Source organism: Anoplopoma fimbria, chromosome 6 (genome assembly GCF_027596085.1).
Source record: "Anoplopoma fimbria isolate UVic2021 breed Golden Eagle Sablefish chromosome 6, Afim_UVic_2022, whole genome shotgun sequence".
Classification (NCBI taxonomy): Eukaryota; Metazoa; Chordata; class Actinopteri; order Perciformes; family Anoplopomatidae; genus Anoplopoma; species Anoplopoma fimbria.
In genome coordinates, this window is record NC_072454.1 from 24,225,098 (window position 1) to 24,247,491 (window position 22,394).

General features: G+C 41.0%; 1 protein-coding gene across 1 annotated transcript in view; it reads right to left on the reverse strand.

The window, feature by feature from the left end:
- LOC129092776 (kinase non-catalytic C-lobe domain-containing protein 1) overlaps positions 1 to 6,208 on the reverse strand; it is a 36,172-nt gene extending 29,964 nt beyond the window's left edge. Inside the window, exons 1-2 of the mRNA XM_054600790.1 lie at positions 6,113 to 6,208; positions 2,602 to 2,800 (exon numbers count right to left, since the gene is read on the reverse strand). Coding sequence (XP_054456765.1) covers positions 2,602 to 2,800; positions 6,113 to 6,208 — 295 coding nt within the window. The remainder of the gene's footprint in view (positions 1 to 2,601; positions 2,801 to 6,112) is intronic.
- Positions 6,209 to 22,394: the final 16,186 nt, after the last annotated feature.

The window sequence follows — 22,394 nt, forward strand, 5'->3', positions numbered from 1 at the left end:
CCCCCTAATTTCCATAATTCACGTGTCAGAGATAATCCATGACAAACAAGATCCGCCGATCAGAAGACGGAGCGGCCGCTGAGGAGAAGCGAGACATCTTATTCTTCCTCCTCCTCCTTAAATAGGCCACTGCTCAGACCGGCTACAGGAAGGGCACACAGACGCATGAAAACACCACCACAAATATGAACCCCCCCGACTGGATTCTGACAGATCTGGGTTTGTCTGTTGGAGTTATGATGTCCCCCCCAGGTGTTGTGAGGCCGATCTCCATTTCTCCTCTCCTCCGTAGCCTTTTTCTTCTCATCACTTCTTCCATTTTTCTTCTTCCTCTCCTATCCTTCAGGTTTTCCTAGCCTTACAATTCCTCTCCTAACCTCTTTTCTTTTCTTTCTTTCTTTTCCTTCTTGTTCTCTGACCTCTTTTACGATGAAATCCTCTCCTTTTTCATTTCCTTAATTCTCCTCTCATCTTTAACTTCCTCCCCTCCTTTGCCTTTTCCCCCCCTCTTTTTCCTCTTTCTTTCCTCTCTTAACCTTCCCATTTCCTTTCCTGCCTATTCCTCTCCTCTTCCCCCCCATCATTCCTTTTCATTCCTCTTCTCTCTTTTCCTCTCCTCTTTTTCATTTCCTTCCACTACCTTTCCTTTCCACACGCCACCACCTTTAATCTTCTCCTCCATAGCCCTTTTCGTCTGGTCTCGTTTCCTATCACCCCCCACTTTTTTTCTCCTTCCCTTCAAATTCATATCCTCTCCCTTCCTTCCATTTCTTTCCTTTGTCATTCTCTTTCTTTTACTCTCCTCTTTACTTTCCATTCTCTTTGCTTTCCTTTACGCTCCTCCTCAATAACCTCTCCCCATAGTCCATGCTCTTTCCATCTCCTCTCCTCTCATCTCCAAAGGTCAACAGTTCAAACAAACAAGCAGGAGAAAAGGATAGACAGGAGTAGAAAAGGAGGACAAGATACATCAACATGTTGTAGTGAGGAGGAAGTGTGACACAGTTAAATGGGCAGTGAGTAATAGAAGGGGAAAAAAAGGACAGCCGCTATCGGTTACTCAGTTGCCTCCGGAGTGATGATAAGATCTCTGTGAGTCATGTTTGCCTCCAGCGTTCTGGCACGACAGGTAGCAGTAGCTGAGCAATATATTACTGTTTCAACACACTTTCTCTAATGGGCTGATCACATTACTCTAATGAGTGGCTCCCAATGCTAAACCTCCGCAGTTTTTTTCGGTCATCATTGTGTGAAAGCCCCATCAGAGGACATTTTGTTACTCTGGCTGGTTGCGTTGGTGATGCCCACAGTCACCTACCTCCCCGCCACGACTGCAGTTTGAATTAGCTGAAATCAACCTTATTGATGAGTCGTTGTGGCAACGGCCCTTTTCACGGAGAGTCCTCACCACAGTCCCTCTAGGTCACTCTATTGTACAGGGCGCCGGTTTGTGCGTGAACATGGGACTGTGTGTCGGCTTGAAATTTCACGATTGACTTACAAAGAACTCAATTAACTGTGCAGCATGGAAGGCTTACAACGTAGTGTTTTGATTAATGATATAGAGATGCACTGTGTGACGTGGGCACTGCATGTGGTTTCTCTTTCTATTCACGTTTCAGGATGAATCATAGCCCCATTCGATAAAGCATGACCACAGATGAAGCTGCCAAAAAATGTAAGCTGACAGAGCCACGGAAGTACTTCTTCAAAGTGTCTCTATCACTAATAGAGATTTGTGTGGATGTAAAAAAAAAAAAATTGATGAAACATTTTTAAAGGGAAGCCATGCTGAGCGTGTTAGTGTGTGTGAGCGCAGGTTGACTGCTGATAGGCTAACCAAGCTGTTGCCACAACAACGATCCCCCTGGCAACTCTGACACTGTGGATTTGATCAATGCTTGTAAATTTGTTGGACGTTCGCCGTCGGGGCATGGAATACGTTTGTGCCACAGCGCTGGTGTTCGTGATGAGACAGAGAGCGAAGGAGAGGGAAAACGTGGATAAATAATGGACAAAAAGAGAGGACGGGGAAGAGAGGAGAGGAGAGGAGAGGAGGTGAGGAATGATAACTCATTGGATGTTGCGAGGCCTCACAGCACCATGAAGGAGAAAGACGTTGTTGCTGCAAATCAGAGCGTACCTCGGCAAAAGCCCCAGAGATCCAGTAAGACACCGATATATTTTCAAGCAGGAATTTGCTACTTGTAAGTGATACAGATCAGGAGAACAGATCGATGAAGAGAAGAAAAAGAGGCCTCCTCTCTGGGCTGAACAGAGCTTAAACTGCATTTACGGTCTAACTTCACATTAAAACTCTGCAATGCAGTTCTGATCTAATCTGTTCCGTCTTCTGGTTTCTTAATGTTCAGGCATGTAGAGATCCTGCCAAAAAAAATATGAATAATAAAAATAAAAAAACACATCACCAGTCAGTTTAATCAGCAGCATGAACGAAGACAAGCCCAGAATCAGAAGATGATAAGCTAAATATCATACAAAAAAAAGGTGCAAATCAAGGGGTTAACAATGTCCAGAAAGTGGTTTCATTATTGCCCAAACACATAAATGTGTTAATGTGTGTCCGTGCTGTAGACTCACCGCTGAGCTGCTCCATGAAGCAAACATTCCCGTGGGCGTTGAAGGCCAGAGTGTCTGGTGTTATGCACAGGGTGTGGAAGAGATGGGAGGGTCGGATGCTCTGCAGCGCCAGGACGCACTCTGCACACACCGCCCACACCTCCTCCTCGGACAGACAGCTGTCCCGCAGGGACAGGACGTCCGCCAGAGACACGTTCTCCTGTGGGCAAAATACACACACAAGAATGCCAGGTAAGAACTCTCAAATACATGATTCAATCATAGTCTCTACGTAAGAAGTAGACGTAGTTGCCGTGACTTCACCCATTGGTTTGTGGACAGCAGTTTTATACCCTTAAGTTTGGCATTTTGGCCAACGGCATCTTGGTATCCTACAACCAGTGAACAGAAGTGACCATATTTGAACTGCAGAGGCGTGACACCGTGGTAGAGACCTGTCAATCAAATATAGCCACGCCTTAAAGCATACTCTCCTTTATAGTCTATTTGACTCTAAATTGGACCTTGCGAAATGAAAATCATGCTGTATTGAAGAAGACCTGAAACTAGAAATTGAGTCTTCAAGCTCATGTTTAACATGTTTTCTCATAGACTTCTATACAATCAGACTTCTTTTTGCAACCAGAGGAGTTGCCCCCTGATGGCCATTAGAAAGAATGCAAGTTTAAGCCTCGTCCACATTGCCTTTACTTCTCAGAACCAGAAGTTGCCTCCTGGGTTCAATCTTTTGTGTATTATTTTTCATTAATCTTCATTAACTTTTAGCTATTCAGCAGTGTTGAATTGCAGTTATCTTAACACAATAGAGGACAGAAGAAAGCAGACAGCAACAATTAATTAGGACTTTACCTACGTAGGCATAAAAACTAAAAACTTCCAAGTTAACTCTGGCACACTACTGAAATATACAACTATTTTAGAATGGGGTTTTAATGTGGCGAGGACTCCCTGCGGAGCATTTCATACATTTTAATGTCCAGCAATATAAACCAGAAGGCAGGCAGTTCCCGTTTCCCTCCACTCCATGAACCCCTAAACGCACAACCAAACAAGTCTTTTCAAAACAGTCCCTGCTCTCTGCTGCGCTTTAGTCATTCAACTCACATGGAACGGATTTATTAAAATGTAAATCAAAGTGTGCAGAGTTGAAGTTAGTCGTTAAGGCTCTGGCCTCTTCACTCTCTGCAGCACAGGGGGGCGTTAGAGACAGATAACAGAGTTCCAAATAAAGCCTGGAGAAACTAGATCCTACATGTGGATGCTGGGATGGAGATGGGTACTACAGTTATGACGCAATGTTGTCAGCAGCAGCGTGACGGCTTATATAGAGGGTAGTCTTGCATAGATACAAATAGGGAGATAAGGAAACCAAATGGAAATGTCTGTTTTGGGCTAATCCAGTGAAACAAAAGTTGTGTTTAAATTCAGTCCTACTCACCACAAAAAATGTAAACATCTCTAAATAAGTTAAATAATGTATAAATGTCATAATTCCTTATTTTGATTCTCTATGAATTCTCTCCTCTGAACCTGCATCACCTCTCATCCTCCTCTTCATTAGCTTTCAGCTTCCTCCTCTTTCTCAAGTGTTCATAGAAGATGCTTCACTTCTTCACAAGATGCCTACCAGTTGGTCACTGGTAGACATCTTAGCTTGTTGGAAATGATCTCACCACTGAAAGACTGGAATGATAGCTTCGTTATTATATGTGAGTCATCTTTATTTGGAGAAACTGTGAATACCCCTGTCTCAAGAGGGTGAACCAAATATACCCACCCCAGCAACAGCCTGCTCACCCTGCTGCCGTCTGGCAAGAGATACGGGAATATCTGCTGCTGTACCACCAGACTCCAGAGCAGCTTCTTCATCCTCAACACTCCCCCATAACAAATACCTGCATTTTCTCTTATTTAGCATTAAGGGACTACAACTGCATTTCATTATGCAACCCTGTCTTGTACAATGATAAAAAATTAACCTTGAAAAAGGCTGCGTCATCTCAAGAATAGTCTTTAAACAGTGCCCTAATTTTGATACGGAATTGCCGCATTTGAAAACCGAAGTACATCCCGTCCTGCTAACACACACACACACACACACACACACACACTTCATGAACACACTGCATCGTCTGTGATCCACTATTACCAAGTGGCCCCATTTATCCTGGCAGACGCAGTGATCTCAGAGATTCCACGCGGCATTCGGCATAATGCTGCGATCCGATCACTACAGGATCCTCTGTTCGGGTTTGCAAGTGAACACAAAAGCTAGCCTTGACTCAAGACAGATGGCTGGAAGAGGGGAGTGTGGAGGCCATCACAAAGCCGCAACTGTCAAACACTATAACCAATACCATGAACTTCTTTCTTCTGCCATGACATTATTTATGTCTATCTCTCCATGGGAACTTTTTACTCTTAAGAGTGCCTGCAGGAGAGTTGTCTATCTGTTTTGCTCTTTGACTCTCGTGTAGTAGCAGCAGATTGTGAACCAAGCATATCGAGGTGATCTAGTAGGGTAAAGCACGATTCCAGGGCAGAAAATAACCACTAGAAGCAGCAGCCCCATAAATAGACAGTTTCCCTTGAGAACATTGCAGAGGAAAGCTGGAAGTACCCCCCCTCGAGTTAAATATGCTGTCCTATATAAGTTTGCGTCTGAGCTCCGAGGTTCGAGTTAGTCGATGTGTCGTTTGACTGAAGTTCTTTACACTTTCAAAAGTACATTTATTCCAGCATAATTTTGAGGAACCTATAATTTGCTTGAGTATATCCATTTTATGCTACTTAATGCTCCAACCCAATACATTGGCTGGTTTTCAGCTTGCGACACTTTACAAAAGTAGAGATGTCTGGTTGGGGCCCTTTGTCCCATTTAAGATGTTAACGAGTGGTTGAGTGGTACGCAGTTCAATTTTAATAGATGTTCAGGGCTTATTTGGCTACAGTTATCCAACATTTCACAAAAAAAAAAGATTTAGCTCAAAGCCCAAATAATTAATTAAAATGTAAGGAGCAGAACTTTAGTTTTTCTACTTTTCAACTTCAATTATAGTCTCAGGGGCCCCTAGATTAATCTGCAGACCCTTCTGAGGGGCCAACCATACTAAACAACCTAACTGTATACATTATATTTCCGTAAGAACTTTTAATATATACATTTTTTCTTATACGTCTCTACTTTTACTCAGGTAGACATTCAAAAGCTGGACTTATTCTTATTTTATTGGTGCTTTTGCTTCGGTTAAGGATGTGAAAAATTCTGAAGCTACATAGGAAGAAGTTAAAGTGACATCAGTGTCATTGCCATCTGGTGAAGACATGGGACATGAACTTAAAACTTCTAAGGCATCATACAGCTGAGGTGCTGATCAATAATAAAATAATGTAAAACCTGCAACTAATTCAAACCCTCTGCAGTTTGAATAAGTACTCTTATATGGTTATTAAAATACTACAGTCTAACCAACCATTAAATCACAAAATGTGTGTTAATCATCCCCCTCACCTCATCCTCCAGCAGTGGGGGCAGATGCTCCAGCTCATAATACCCGTCTCTCTCCTCAGCTTTCCCCAAGTATGTGCCCGCCTCATAAGTCTCCATTGCAGCAACTTTGGTTCCCTCAAGTAGCAAAGCGAGCGTTGTTTCCAGTGGACGCAGACATCATGCCTGATGGAGGGTCGACTACTTGCTGCTGCAGTCACCGGCTGTCAGTCGTCAGTCGACGCCGGAGAAAACGGGTGAAGCTCAGCAATGCGCCTGAGTCGACCGTCTACAGAGAGCTGGGGAGGAGGAGGAGGAGGAGGAGGAGGAGGAGGAGGAGGTGGTGTATGAGGCTGTCATGACTACTACACCTCCACAGAAACAGGCGACACACCGAAGGCAGTCATGAGCTGCAGTCCTGTGGATCCTCCCCTCCCTCATGTTGAGTGCTTGGTATCTCTTCTCTTATTATTATTATTATTATTATTATTATTATTATTATTATTATTATTATTATTATTATTATTATATTCCTTTATTGATCCCCATGGGGAAATTCAAGTGTTGCAGCAGCTCAACTACACAGACACAGACAATAAATACACATATTATACAACTACACAGACAATAAATACACATACTATACAACTACACAGACAATAAATACACATACTATACAACTACACAGACAATAAATACACATACTATACAACTACACAGACAATAAATACACATACTATACTACAACTACTATACAACTACACAGACAATAAATACACATACTATACAACTACACAGACAATAAATACACATACTATACAACTACACAGACAATAAATACTATACAATACTATACAACTACACAGACAATAAATACACATACTATACAACTACACAGACAATAAATACACATACTATACTACTACACAGACAATAAATACTATACAATACTATACTATAACTACACAGACAATAAATACACAGACTACACATACTATACAACTACACAGACAATAAATACACATACTATACTATACAACTACACAGACAATAAATACACATACTATACAACTACACAGACAATAAATACACATACTATACAACTACACAGACAATAAATACACATACTATACAACTACACAGACAATAAATACACACTATACAACTACACAGACAATAAATACACATACTATACAACTACACAGACAATAAATACACATACTATACAACTACACAGACAATAAATACACATACTATACAACTACACAGACAATAAATACACATACTATACAACAAAATAAAGATAGATGGCTATGACCGGATGCCATACCATTAATACATATATGTGTGCTGTCAACAATAATCAGTCTTTAATAACAGCTTTTGTATCGCTGAAAAATATAAATTCCGAGCTTTCTAAACGCTAGTGATGCTGAAAAGGACGTAATCACGCGATGCGCGTCGTCCTATAAAAAGCTAGCTTGCCACAAATATGTCACTGATGAAACGACTATTAACTGATGAAACGACTATAAACTAATAAAACGACTATTAACTTGCGTGGGGATTTTATCAGGACGGCAAATTCGTTTTTAAAAGCTTTAGAAACCAGAAGTGTTAAAATCTTAATTTGAGTAAATATTTTGCAGCGAATCACATATTTTTGATTCAACCTTTGTTTCTTTATAATGCCTGTAATACTTGACTTATTTCTTGATACGGCCTACATAGAGGCGATAAAGTAGTGCATGGTTATGAGATATACGTTTATAGGTAATCACAATTCCTCCATGGCATTGTGGAGGTAGGTTAATGGCAGTTTTTTTGGGGTGGGGGTGGGGGCAGTTTCCGTCTTCTTGCTTCTTCACAGTACACTTTGTAAGTGCTTCGTCTGGCATTTCGGGAATAAACGTCTTTGTGCGTGCTCGTAGCTTGCGCGCCATGTGCGGAGGGTCGTGCTAAGGTGACACGCGCGACAATAAGCAAAGGTTCACTCCACTAAGAAGCTGGAAAACTAAACACGGGAAAACTCTGTTGGTCTATCAAGACATTGGAAACTACAGTTGAGATGTCAATCTTACCATATTATGTATATTCAATATAAATAAGCGTGTTAATAGTCGTAGTTGTTTAAAGTAAATGCAATTCTGCTCCAAGGAAAGGTAGAGCACCATTGCCAGGATCCAAATGTCTTATCTATTTGGTTTTATAATGTATATCATTGCTCTCCCTCTTTTTATTTTGGTGTTCCAGAAATCCATAATCTGATGCTACAAACATTGATTTATTCATCTATTTACCCGGTCTTCTTTACTTAACTCTGATATATGTCTACGTTGTGCAGACTTTGTCCCATGGCAGACTAAAAACACTGCCTTCAGTTCTCATACATGAAGACTTAAATTGAAGGCTTGAAAAACAAGCTAGTCCATAGCTGGAGACCATAGAAACTCTGACAATATACCTGGTGGCATCCTTCAGAAGTAGTTTATTTTACTGGTATGGGGAAAGCATGTAAAGTCTCTTGAGGAATGCGAGCTCATCGGCCATGCAACCTTTGCTGCTTTAATATTAATAATATAGTCACACTCTTGCACACACTTGTTCTGGATCAATGCTATTCGTACACACTTTGATCCACCTCAATTGCCCACTCGTTTTTGAATATCATCTTTCGCTGCGTGCCAATGATGATGGAAAGCCTGCCTGGGTGCCAGCTGAGCCCGGGGTGGCAGGGAATGAGATTGCTATTATACCGGCGGTGCCCTGCGGCTGCTGAGCAGTGATAGAGAGGCCTCTCCCGGCCAGGCGGAGGGGAACCACTATTAGATTTGTTGACGGCTCAGCGTTCTGTCATGTCGAGATAATAGACGAAAAAATACTTTTACTTCAGCAGCCAGGCAATTAATGTGATCGTGGATATTCTGGCATGTACCCTCAATGTTTTATTAGTCGAGAACAAATCAGTCTATTTGATCCTTGTTGGCATTGTACAGTCACCGACTGAGAGATGCATTCAGAAAGTATTTCATCTGAAAAAGGATTAAATCCTAATGTGGAAATATTGCACAGCTCCTCGCTGCAGGGAACAGCTGAATCATTATTGTGAGGAAGCGCTTGGCAGTGATGAGCTTGACATTGGAATCCAAAGTTATCTGAGTCTATAATGACTGCTCAGTTCCGTCTGTTGCCATATATTTTAGACAAAAACGAACTCTTTTTCTTTATTTGTAATTTGAACTTTCTTTCATTCTGTTCAGCGAGGAAACACTGAATGACAAATGGTCGATTCACTTTCTGGGTTAAAACATTCAAGCTATGTTGCTCTTTATGCCACGCCCCTTTAGGTGATGTCACAACAGGTCTGTTACAGCAGGACTGGAGCGTGGCAGGTCCTTTGAGATCGTTCCTAGAGTCTCCTGTTATATCATTCATTGAATTCTCTTTTCTGTTTAATTTGCCAGCCAGTCACTAAGTCACCTGTCGCTCCCAATCAAACTTGCTGTTGACCTCAGTTTTTTTTTCTCCCACCAGCTCTAGTGACCTGATCCCCACACCCACCTGTACACGTGCTTCTCATTCTTCAGCTACAAAACATAATGACCACGCCCACTTTGGAGAAGGGAAGTGTACACTATTTCAAACAATTGGCGGAGCTTGTAATGCGTCATCTTTGTCATAGAGCATTGTTGGTTTATTAAGGAGAAATAAGGAGAAAGTCCTCTAAGGGTGGAAGGCAGGGGTTGGTGGATGGCTCTAACAAACACAGGACTTTCACCCAGGAGACCTGTGTCGTATGTGAAACCAAACTAAACAAAATGTGAGCTTTAAATTTGTTACATAACATTGTTACAGTTGTTACATAATGTTACTTAAGAAAGTCCACAAAGGGTGATTTATTTTAATTATTTATGCCGGTTACGGTTTTTACAGCGTTGGTACATTATTATTTGAACACAAACAGTTATGCTTTAGTTATACCTTAACCAATTAGCTGTGTTGCCTGGACCCCACCAATTATTTCACAAACCCAGTGGCATTGTGTGCTTCTGCAAGCGTGACACAAAGCTATTATAAAAGGTATTTATGAAACATATTTTTGGTTTGGAAACGTCGACATCCAAAGTATCCCTTGGTTTTCAGAAATGTTCATTGCCAACATGTTTTCTGGCAACTGGGTTGCAATTCCACCTACACTTTTTCAGATCGTCTACTGAGGCATCCAAACCATTCCGTTCCAGCCTTTCTGACTGCTAGTTAATGCTCCTTTGGAAATGGTTGCCTGTCACATCAGACAAGAACACTTTTTTAAAACTCCATCTGCCATCTGTGAGTCATGCTTTTGGGTCCAAACCTTGTTTAACAGAACTGTAAGGCAAGCATGTGAAAATACAATGTGATCGATATAAAACAGAGCTTTATGTTTGGGTATGATTGAGGATAAAGCTGTTTATCACTACAGTTCATCTCTGAGTCAAGGAATTATCCAGATGCATGGTATGAAATGCTACAAATTCTACCTCACTGTACAAAAATGTAGGACAAAATATTGTAACATATTTTTTGTTCATTTCTGTTATTCAAATCAATGCAAAATAAGCCTCACTTATACCAAGACCATTCCAATAACATGTTAACTTTAAATTGATTCAGTCACCATTTTGAAAGTTATCCATAATGGTGACGTAAGTGAGACATGATGCAGCTGAAACTTTATCTAGTTTGTCAACAGTGGCCTTATTTCTGGACTAATGCTAATTCTATTGATGTAATACCTCCCAGGTGACTGTATAGTATACAGTGATCCAGTTTCAGCTTCAAAAACTGGTTCAAAGCTGGCATAAGTGCTGCTAGCTGGAGCTAATTATGAACCTGTCCAAACCTCCAAAATGTTGGCCAAATCATTAAATACATGGATCAGAGCCAGCTCACATTCAGTCTGATGTTTCCAGAAAACAGATGGTTGTGGAGTCACTCAGTCTCCATTCTCCATAGACGGCTCAAACCTTTAAAAAATAACTGCTCAGTAAAAAATTGATGGGACCATATCAATTCACTTTTTTCTTAAAAGAACAGGATTTCCCATTCTGAACATTAAAATAGCAACAAAAAACTATTATGTAACTATTTATGTAAAGATGTAATGAAGTAATTATCCCTGTGGGTGTGTGTGTTATTGTTACACACTGAATGATGACAATTTCCATTCAGTTGCCAGATGAGTTTTTAATTCTGTGAATACAAACAAAAAGACTGTCTCCTGACTGTCCTTTCTTACGACTTCACTAACTTCTCTTAAGAATTAAAGCGTCACTGCCATACAAAAGCCGCTACTGCCCCCTATTGGCGAAAGTGATTTTCGCCCTCCGATTACTTAAAGTGAAAGCAGGTTAGTTTAGAAGTAACACAAAGCGTTTTAAATTATAATAACCAGAAAATAATGGTGTGGGGGGACAAGTTAATAACACACACTAATACATTAACAATCCTGCAAATAATTGTAGCCATTCAAATGTCCAGGGTGCCACATTATCAGCGCTTCTCCTTGCTTTGTTATAAATAAATAAAAAGGGCCACCGTGCCTTAAGTGAATGTTTGTGCATGCAAGCGCGCCCCACATGCTAGCTTTCGGCCACCGCTCTGCACTGTTTTAACATGGTGGTTACAGCTGAATAAGCCATCCAAACCAACAGTGTCGTAATGGAAGCATAGCGCGCCCAATCTCCAGTTCCCTGTCAGGTAAACACTATTAGCTCTGGCAGCACTTTTGCCATGGCACTGTTAGCGCTATTAGAACTGTTGGCACCATTCGGTGCTGTTTGCACTCTTAGCTATGAGCCACCAGCTCGCCTTTGAAATATTGAGAGCCGGCATTAAAAATGTTTCCAATCTCAGATCTTGCACCTTTAATAGAATTTGTATGTCAGGAACAGACACTCAATTTTAAAATATATATCTGCCAATACATATCCAGAGTAAGGGTGCAAAATAAACATTGTATAAAATATCCCCTGCTTGCTAGACTTGTGTTTTTCCTCCTTTAAATATTCATAAAAAAAAAAAAGGTAGAGTAGAAAATAACCATATGACAGACACAAAAATACACAGAAATAGAAAAAGAGTGCTGCGACCCATAATTAGGATCCTGTGTGTATCCCAGGCTGGCTGACCTATGCAGTCTGGACAGTATTGTTACAGAGCAGAACCGTGACGAAGCTGGAAGGTCAGGCGTGTGGACAGTTGTAAAACCCTTTGGGAATGGTGAACACAGGCAGATGTGCCCCAGAAAAATAAACTTGAGGTGTCAAAAGTTCCTAGAGTCGACAGTTCCGGTGTGATGCTTTAAAAGTGAAGCTCGGGGTTGTGTCTCAGCGGGGAAGCTCCTGTGAGAATATCTGACTTAGCAAAGCAGCCAGAAAGGCTTTGGGATGCAGAGGTAGGCAGCTGTTGAAGCATTGTCTTTAAATGAGCAAGTGCAGTGTGTGGAACCACGTTTAGCAGCATATTGTATTGATTTTATGCCAGGAATATGCAATGTTGGATCCCCCGTAGTCTTTTTAAATCACATTTCAGATTTATACCAGCAAACTCATAGAAGGTTAAAGAGCTGGACTGTCATCGGACCTCACCTGCTGAAATCCAAAGAGCAGTTGGGGAAATGTGTGAAGTTAATATACATTTGTAATGTTTGCTGGTGTAGCCGGGAACAAGGGATTTTAAACGTCAGTTCACCCAAGTTACAAAAAAGATCTCACCTACCGCTAACGTTACTCAAGCTTCCGCTGAAGAGACGAAGAATCAGATCTGTGGACACAAAGGAGGAGACTGTTAAAACGGCCTTTTAGACTTTATGCACTCAACTCTTAATATTAGCAGTACATAGGTAGTGTATATAAAAGTGCAATTATTTATATTTTCTTTTGCATATTTTCAAGCAATTCAGTTGAAATTTTCACTATATTTTGATTGACACTTGACTACAGTTCCCTCCCCTCGTCTGCAATACAACAACCACAATGCTGTTTATCTACTTCCATTTGTTCCAAACAAAACATCAACTGATAAGGATTCCAACATTTTGCCTTTTAGGAAATGCCTTTTTACAACTTTGATATGCTATATCATCATAAAAATCACTGCTGATCATTTTCTGAGAGAAATCATTTTGAATATTGGCAGTTTTACAAAATCCCAATATTATTGACAGTCATAATTATTATCATTATTATGGTAACCTCTAATAAATAAAAATAAATTAAAATGGGAGCATGTAAAATAATAAAAACAATCATTTGAATTATTAAAAATGTGTTTGTTAAAATAACTCTCAATGTTTTGTTTGTAAAAATCAGGTTTGAGCTGCACATCAGACGCCTGGATCCATCCCACAATCCCTAAGTCGCCTCCAGAAAGCCCAACTGTGCTCTGCTCCACCCGCCAGAGAACCAGAGGCATTCTGCGGGGTCCATTGGCAGTTTGGGGAACAATTTTCTCTGTTAAGAGAGCTTCAGCGAGCTCACAGCAGGGTCTCTGAGCCTGACTGACCGGCTGGCTGGCTCTATCGATCCCCCATTGGCGCGTATACAAGACCCGTATCTTGAGAACGCTCCAGCAAGCTTACAGTGGGGTCTGTGAGGTTGACTAGTCGGCTGGCTAGCTAGCGAATCCCGTAGTCGCTGGCTTCCTGTCACACCAGTTCGTGGAGCTTTCTTACTCTGAAAACATTGAATAAATATGTTCTGTTCGTCACCAATTTTCAAAAAAACTACCAATATTCCAAGTTCATCATCAAGTGTCTAGTTCAAAGATCAGGTTAACATCATAGCTAGGCTAACGTTAGCGTTTGGCAGCTAGTAGCTAACGAGAGGCTTTTTATCTTTTTTTTGTAAGTTCCTGCCATTCTTCAAACTGATACAAATGATGGCTTCTTAGATGTGTCTATGTAACACACGTCTGTAAGGACAGATTATCACCATACATGTTTTTTAACATGAACGGAAGAAGATTGGTGTTTTGCTGGGTATCTTCCAAGTTTAAAAATGTGAAAATAGGTTTGAGTATGAGTCAGTGTTATCAAGAAAAAGCAAGCATGCAACATAGTTTTGGAACTTCCTTTATAGCTTTAGAGCAGGCCCGTACATCCACATTTAAAGCACAGTATGGCTACATCATAGTTGTCCTGGCAGGATTTGATGTAGTGAGCAGTGTGTTCAAGTTGTAGCTTTACTACTAGTTCCTTTAGCGTTTCCAAAGGCCTGTCCTACTCTCACCTTCACTCTCATGTCCTCTGTTTTGAAAATACTTTGTGCTCAGGGTGTCGACGTCCAAAAAGAGAGATGTATCTGACAAAAACAATGGTGGAATTTTTTCCCCCCAGGATCGTGTTATAGAGTAGAAAAAAAAAAGAAACCTATTTAGCCCCTTTGGCCAGAGGGTAAATTGTATAAACCTTGTGAACAGTACACACAAACACACACATGCAAAGTAAAACACTTTCATTTAGTGTGACAAGCTTTCCGTGGGTGGACTAACAGTAATATCTGGGGGATTACATAATCAAACACTGGCAAAAGAACATAAATGGAAACAGTCTTGATTGCTGTAGTTACTACATGAGTTTGAAAGCTATATAGTCCCTCGAGCCAGGACTGAGACCTGTGAAGGAGGTGCTTTAGCTCTCTTTGTGACCTGAGGCGGAGCTGAGGGCAGACCAATCTGTTCCCAGTTTCAAGATACATCTTAAAATACACATTATCACTCTGTGAATCAGATCACAATGATTCAATTGAATTCTAACCCTGAAATGCTTTGGAGTTTTTCCAAGCACACATCTTGGTCTTAAGAGTCTTGTAACACAGTGTGAGCTACAGAATAAAACAACTGTGGTTTAACACTATTCTTACCATAGCATTTACAATAACAAACACTGTACAAGCCATATTTTTGCAATATTTATTTGTTTCCAATCATTTTGGAATGATATATAATACCCCCATTTTCAGAACTTTTATTTATTATTAACATTTAGGCTAGACCTATACATACAAGCTATTCAATACATTGAGGGATACTGTGGCTGTTCAGTGACTGGCACTTATCAAACACAAACTAGTGAGAATAGTACCATCAGGCCAGTCACTTGAGGCAAAGATACTGCTTGAGGTGAAAGAGGCAGCTGCATGCTGGGTTTCTAAAAACAACGGGAAGTCAGTTATTGTATTCTGGCCCGCAGTGTGTTTCAAACATGCCACTCAAACGTCCACAATTCTGCTTAAAAATAAAAACAAAACTTTTCTTCAGTGTCAAAGTGACCAAGTGATAGTTTTGGGTACACCCATTGGTACATTGCAAACAACAACAGCTAAAAGCTAATTATGCATAGTTTTAATGTTGTTAATTTGCAAATACAGGCAAAAAAGTGGTAGGTTAATGTCAATGCTATACTTCCTGTTGGACAAGGCGACAAGAGGGCAGGGAGTGTATACCAAGGATAAAGTACTGTAGTTTATTTAATTCTACCCTGTTATGTACCTTCCTTTGCTTCACTTTACTTTCTTTGCTTGTTTAAAAAGTTTGCACTCTTGAAGATATGACGCTAAACTTGGTTTTAAAATATTCAATATTGCAATAATGACTACAATATTTTCATCATTATCAAAAATCTTACATAAAATGACAAACTTGCTAAAGAGAAAATTAATATGCAAATCATCCATAATGATATTACTGCAATACATAGCAATAAATGAACTGAACAGGTGTGTGTAAACATCATGTGTGTTGGTGTTCATGCCCAAATGTGTCCCAGTGCACGTCTGCACGTGTATCTGAGCTTGTGGGTGTGAGGGTGAGGAAGCACTCGGGCGTAAACGTTGCAGAGGGGGGAAAAAATGCATATTCATTAGGCCTTACAGACAAAATAATGAAGGGGAATAATCTGAAATAGCTGCAGTGAGACTTGAGATGTTAGAGTAAGACAAATATTTATGAATTTACCTGGAAGAGAGAGAGGAAGGAGTCAGAGTGTATCTCTGCATACATTTGCATTCAGCCGGGGGGGGGCTGAGAGGCCCTCCATTTCTCACCTCCATCCCAATCCTTAATTACTTGAGCTGGTTAATCTTTCACTTAATAAAATCCATTAAATAGGCACGTCTGGGTGAAAGCAGGATGTGATTTAGAGATGCCCCCCGGTGCTTCTGCTACACTCGGCCAGGACAATATTTTTTTTGTACAATGCAGATCAGAATCTCAATTACACTTCCGCACATGTGTAAATTCCAAATTGACTCATGCTTTAGCATAGGCCATTTTCATAATCTTTGTTTTTGTTCTTTTTGTCCGACAGCTTTACAGAGATCATCTCATCTGGTTTAAGAATAGTTTCTCTTTCTGTCTCTATGTAGGAAATCCATCTCCAAGCACAAAGATGAACCAAGCTCATGCATTAACCTGACCACTGACCTCTGTTTTACACTAAGACTTGCTCTAAATAAAGGCCATTCACTGAACCCCCACTTGTGTCTTAATACCTACAGTTACCAACTTTCACCACTAGATGGCATTCCTGTATAGCGAGCAGAACAGAGTACAATTTTAAAACCAAAGACAAGCCTGGCAGTCATATGTTTCAATGTGTTTGCCTTGTTTACAAGTGAAGCCACTACCAGCTACGTTGCATCGTGCATTAACATCACTGTCTGTCTTTACATTACAGGTGAACGGCACTAGCTCTTATTTAAGTGAGGACTTGATTTTTGTCACACTGAGAGGGAAACCCAGAGGAGCTCTCCATTTTACAGCTCACATTCACACGCCAAGCCTTTAAGAGTCCAGTGCACATCTGCAATCTGTGATTCCCAGAGCTCATGAAAACAAATGAATCTGAAGACGGATTGCCTTTCTGGAGTCGGTGCCATGAATCCTTAATAAGGGAATGTAGAGTCTAAAATGAAAAATTGCACCCGGGGTCGTAGCCAGGGTTATAGGAATGCTGAGGACCACTCAAAGAAAATTAAGACCATAAACTGTTTTTATTTTTGAGTAATTATTTTGCATGTTACGTCTTTATTAGGCACTAACAGTTGAAGGAATGAGATGAGAGAGAGATGGAGAATGGCGTTCTACAAAGGCGCTGGCTGGAGGTTGCAGTTCATGGCTGATGCCTTAACCCCTTCAGTGTTAAATGAAACCGTCTCTTAATCTGATTTCTGAATATGAGGGTCTTAATGATTTTTCAATACGGAGTCCTGAAACCGGCACAAAAGGCAGTAAAAGATTTCATGCTGGCTATAATCACAGATCGGCATTGTCTGGTGTAGTTGTATGATGAAAGCTAGCAGAAGCTTGGTATTGAAAAAATACACACGTTCATACTTAAATGCATTTAGGCGGAGTTAACATTCTTTTCAATTCCTCTCATCAGTAAAACAGAATGTTAGCTAGCCTTTCTATAATAGATTCAATGTTATGAGTAGGCTACAAGAAGAACATTTAGGCTCCCTCATGTGGGTCAACTGTGTACTGCAAATATAAATGTTAAATAAAGGACGATGGACGAGATTCTGTGAGTTTATTTTGCGACCCAGACATTGTCCTGGATTGACACAACCATCTCGTTACCATGCAAGAATAAGGGAAATTGGAAATGTGTGGAGGAAAATAGGAATTGGAAAATTACAAAAATGTGTGCTTCGACAATAAATAAATTAAATATCAACATTAAACATTAACATTAAAAATAGAAACTACAGAGATACTCATCCACTGATTAGAAGTTAAAAGTAAAGTAAGTTAAATAACCTTCCATTTTTTATCAACTGATTGTAGGTTAAAGGGAAATAACAAACCTTTGCATTTCTCTTACCAATACATTTCATTTATTTAACCAACAATATTGGTTCCCATTGGTGCATTCAGTTTCATTTTTTTTTTTTTTTTTTTTAATAGATTTTTCACTTTGTTATTCAATAACCTTTCAATGCCTTTTGACAGCTTGGGGAACTCATCGTCAAAAAATCATAAAATCTAATTTATTTATTATTTTTGTTGGCCCAAATGTAGTCTTGAACATGTAGTCTTGTACTTGAACATATTGGGTCGAAAATTATTGCATACCTATAGATGCTGCAGGGGATATTGTATTTTTGTAGCCAAACCAGGAAATTTGCATCGCACTGGTTCCCTCATCTGTAAGGCAATGGGATTTCTTCATTGGATGGACATGCCAGTTTTCCATTGGATTTTGGACTGCGAAAATAAGCCGTGTGGCAAACAAAAGTTTATGATACGTTTTGTTCAGCGAGATAATCTTCACAAATGAACACCACTTTCATTATTTTTGAAGCATGAATACAATCGGCATGTTAGAACAAAATGTTAACCCCTGCAATAGTCTGGCGACTTGACCAGGGGGAACCCCGCCTTTACCCAATGTCAGCTGGTGGTCACAGATGATGGATGGATGTTAAAATCTCTAAGCATGTATTTACAACAGACCTTATTTCAGGCATCTAACCAAGAATCCATTGACTCATTTCCTGCAGCACTCTATACAAATAATATATACAATTTTTTCCTTTTATTTTAATAGAAAGACTTGCTAGGCTTGTTAAAGCACCCAAACTTAAAAAAGTATAAAAGTAGTGTATATCATGTTTGATTGTTGAATGTGTTTGATTTCAAGCCGCACCCCTCTCTTTATGAGATACCGGAACAAACTTTTTTCAAATGCCTTTTTTGTTTAAAGGGTAAACTTCCATTTTTTTGGTTATAGATTGGGAGAACACCGGTTATTGGCAGTTGTGTAGGATTTAACACAACCCGTAACAAACAGCTACTGTAGCCTCACACCTCCCTCTCCATCCTCTCATCTCTCCCTCCTTGCTCCCTGGTCCTTTGCCGACCAAGCTGTCCCCAGCTGTCCTGTCCTCTCCCCTCTGAAGGAGGGAGGCCGAAGGAGGGGGGAGGGAGCTGGCCCCCTTGCCTGTCGTGTTTGATCCTTGATGTCACAGACCACAGTAGCAGCCTCTTAGGCCTCCATAATCCACCGGATTGTTGCATTAAAACCGTCACATGATTCTTTGCTCTCTTCCAGTGGTAGCCGTGTTGCGTCACCATTTGAGGAAGCTATAAATAACGGCGAGAGAGAGAGGGAGGGAGACACAGGATCGTCACACACATTGAACAACACAGATTGGCAGCTACTGGCGCCCTCCGCACCCAACTCACAGCTTTGAGGTTTAGAGAGCGCAGTCATAATCACACTCACCTGAGTCAGTCTTTGGCATTCATGACAATGCTCTCACAAAAGGATTTGATGCATTAAGAAACTCGACAGCGCAGCGGGGGCCACCGGCTGTGACAAGAAAACAAGTTAACGGAAATATTCAGACGTGTCACTCACCGAGACGTCAAACTCTTTTCTTTTTTTTCTTCTTCTCCTCCAGAAATCTGAAGCTACCTCGGATTGTCACATCATAGACTGAAAATCAGGTGCGGCTGTGTTGACAGTAAGCCTCTGTGAAATAGCAGAATGGGGTTGAGCTTTGGAAAATAGGTTGGGGTTTTTGTTCATTACTTTCATGTGCTTTGACAGCCGATGTAAGTCTTCAGAGGTCTTCTTGAGGGAAAACTGAGAGATTGCAACTGGCTGGAAGGCAACTGCTGCAGAGGGAGACATATACTGAGGCGAAAAACACGACTATGACAAGAGAACCAATGGAGCTGTTTTTGTTTTCCCCATGTCTGGAGCCCCTGTGCACCGCATTAGCATCCGGCCCATCCTTTTCCCCACCAGGCAAACAACTACAGTGCAAGTGTGTTTGAGGAAAAGCAGGCTGTGTCTTCCGAGTGAATATGTAGGATGACAGAGCAGCAGGCTTCGTAGGCGTATACGTCACTCTCAATTACTGCGTCACATTGACTGCCTCATCACTAATCTACATAAACAGATTCTGCATTCATCAAGCAGAAAAAGTGCAAATTTTCCCTCCCAAATGTAGTGAGGTGGAAGTATAAATTAGCATAACACATAAAGGGTATCTAAAAATTGTCTAGGGAGTTTGTATTGTATTTCTGCAAAATTGAAACCTGCTGTACTTGATATTCAGACCATAAATATAGCAGCAACTATTATCTATGTAAAGACCTACTGGAGTAATGTCTACCGGAGCAGAAAAAGAAGTCCCTCTCCCTCTGTGTGTGTTGTAATGCAAGCATCTCTCTGCTTTGTTTACAAAGCCGGGCTGGCAGTGCGTGCATGTTAATGCATGATCCTGTGAACGTGCCCCACTAGCTAGCTTGCGGCCGCCGCTCTGCACTGTGCACATATAGCGGTTACAGCTGACGGCCTCATCGCGGAAGAGTAGTGCCCACCCTCCACACTGTTAGCTCCCTCAGCACTGTCGCTGCTGTTTGCACTGTTTGCCCTGTTAGCACAGTTAGCTGCTATCCCCCTGCTCAGCCGCCGCCATGTTGGTAGTTGTGAGGATCCAATCCATCAGTTCTCTGAATTTCGAATCAAGCACCTTTAAGGACTTAACATTTGTCAAAATCCTACATTTCCCATAGTGCACCAGTGTTTTTCATTAGACCCTCCCTGCCATGTAAATGCCCATATCTTTTAAACCCCATGAGCCTCCAATTACAAGCCTGATGACATCATTATGACAACATCAGGGTGATTTTTTTAAGACTTGTCATCCAGAGCCATGGAAGCCACTATTCAATTCAATTCAATTCAGTTTATTTTGTAGAGCCCAGAATCACAAATTACAAATTTGCCTCAGAGGGCTTTACAATCTGTGCACATGTGACATCCTCTGTCCTTCCCTCACATCCTCTGTCCTTACACCCTCACATCCTCTGTCCTTACACCCTCACATCCTCTGTCCTTAGACCCTCACATCCTCTGTCCTTAGACCCTCACATCCTCTGTCCTTCCCTCACATCCTCTGTCCTTAGACCTCACATCCTCTGTCCTTCCCTCACATCCTCTGTCCTTACAAATCCTCTGTCCTTCCCTCACATTCACAGGAAAAACTCCCCTAAAAAACCCCTTTAACAGGGAGAAAAAAGGAAGAAACCTCTGGGAGAACGACAGAGGAGGGATCCTTCTCCCAGGATGGACAGAATGCAATAGATGTCATGTGTACAGAATGAGCAGCATAACAGAGATACAACACATTCAATGTATATGACATAAATGATTCATATAATAAGACTACTTATAATAACAGCAGCAATTATTACACTAGAATTATAGTTATGAAAACTAAACAAGTACTCCCAAAGATTAGTGACAAAATATTCATGTGTAGAATATGTATCCTATGTACAGTACCTGAGTTTATATTGAGTTACTTTCCACCACAGCAGTAGTCTTTCAGTCACACACACACACGCACGCACGCACACACGCACACACACACGCACACACACACACACACGCACACACACACACACACACACACAGCCCCCATTAGAAGCGGAGCTTCCAAGAACCCAAGTGATGATATCTAATAAGAAGTTTTGCCCACCTCTTTCTCTCTCCTCTTCCTCTTTGATCTCTCCACCTCACTCCTTCTGTTCCCCCCTCTTCCCGTAAGCCTCAAACTATCCACCCAAATCTCCCCCCTCCCTCTCTGTCTCCATCCATTCACCCGGCAGCTCTGCCTCGCTCTCTCTCTCCCGCCCCTGCGAGTCTACCACCAGCATGTTATTTAAGTCAAGGATGGCATTAGCATGACGATCACAGCCTTCTATCAAAAGTCTTGTCTTCCAAGGCTGGAGCAGGAGGAGAGAGGCTTCTTTATAAGGGAGAACAACTAAACATGCCAAACGTAAAAAGAGGGAGAGATGTGGAGCCGAAGGCATATAGAGACAGGATAACACGGCCTATGAGAAAATTGAAGATGATTCCTGGTTACGCCAGACAAAGCATACATGTGTCTGCATTAGAGAGAAACGTAATCCGTCGGGTTGATCTACACACTTGGAGAAGCCCCGCTCCTCTCTGTCAATGAGAGACAAAAGCAGTTTTCACAAGAGATATGCCCACAAAGAGACTCTGAAATCATAGCCCCAAGATCACATGTACAGATCCTACGTCACTATCCGTAAATCAGATCAGACTGTATGTGAATGAATCCCTGCTTGTTATTCCAGATCCTATTATTCATGTTATTCATGTTTCAAAGAAATACATGCAACTCATTGCATCTACAGATGCATTTATTTTTTCACACACACTCTCACTTCCTCTCTCCCCCTCTCTCTCTGCTCATGCTCTCTATTTACAAACCTA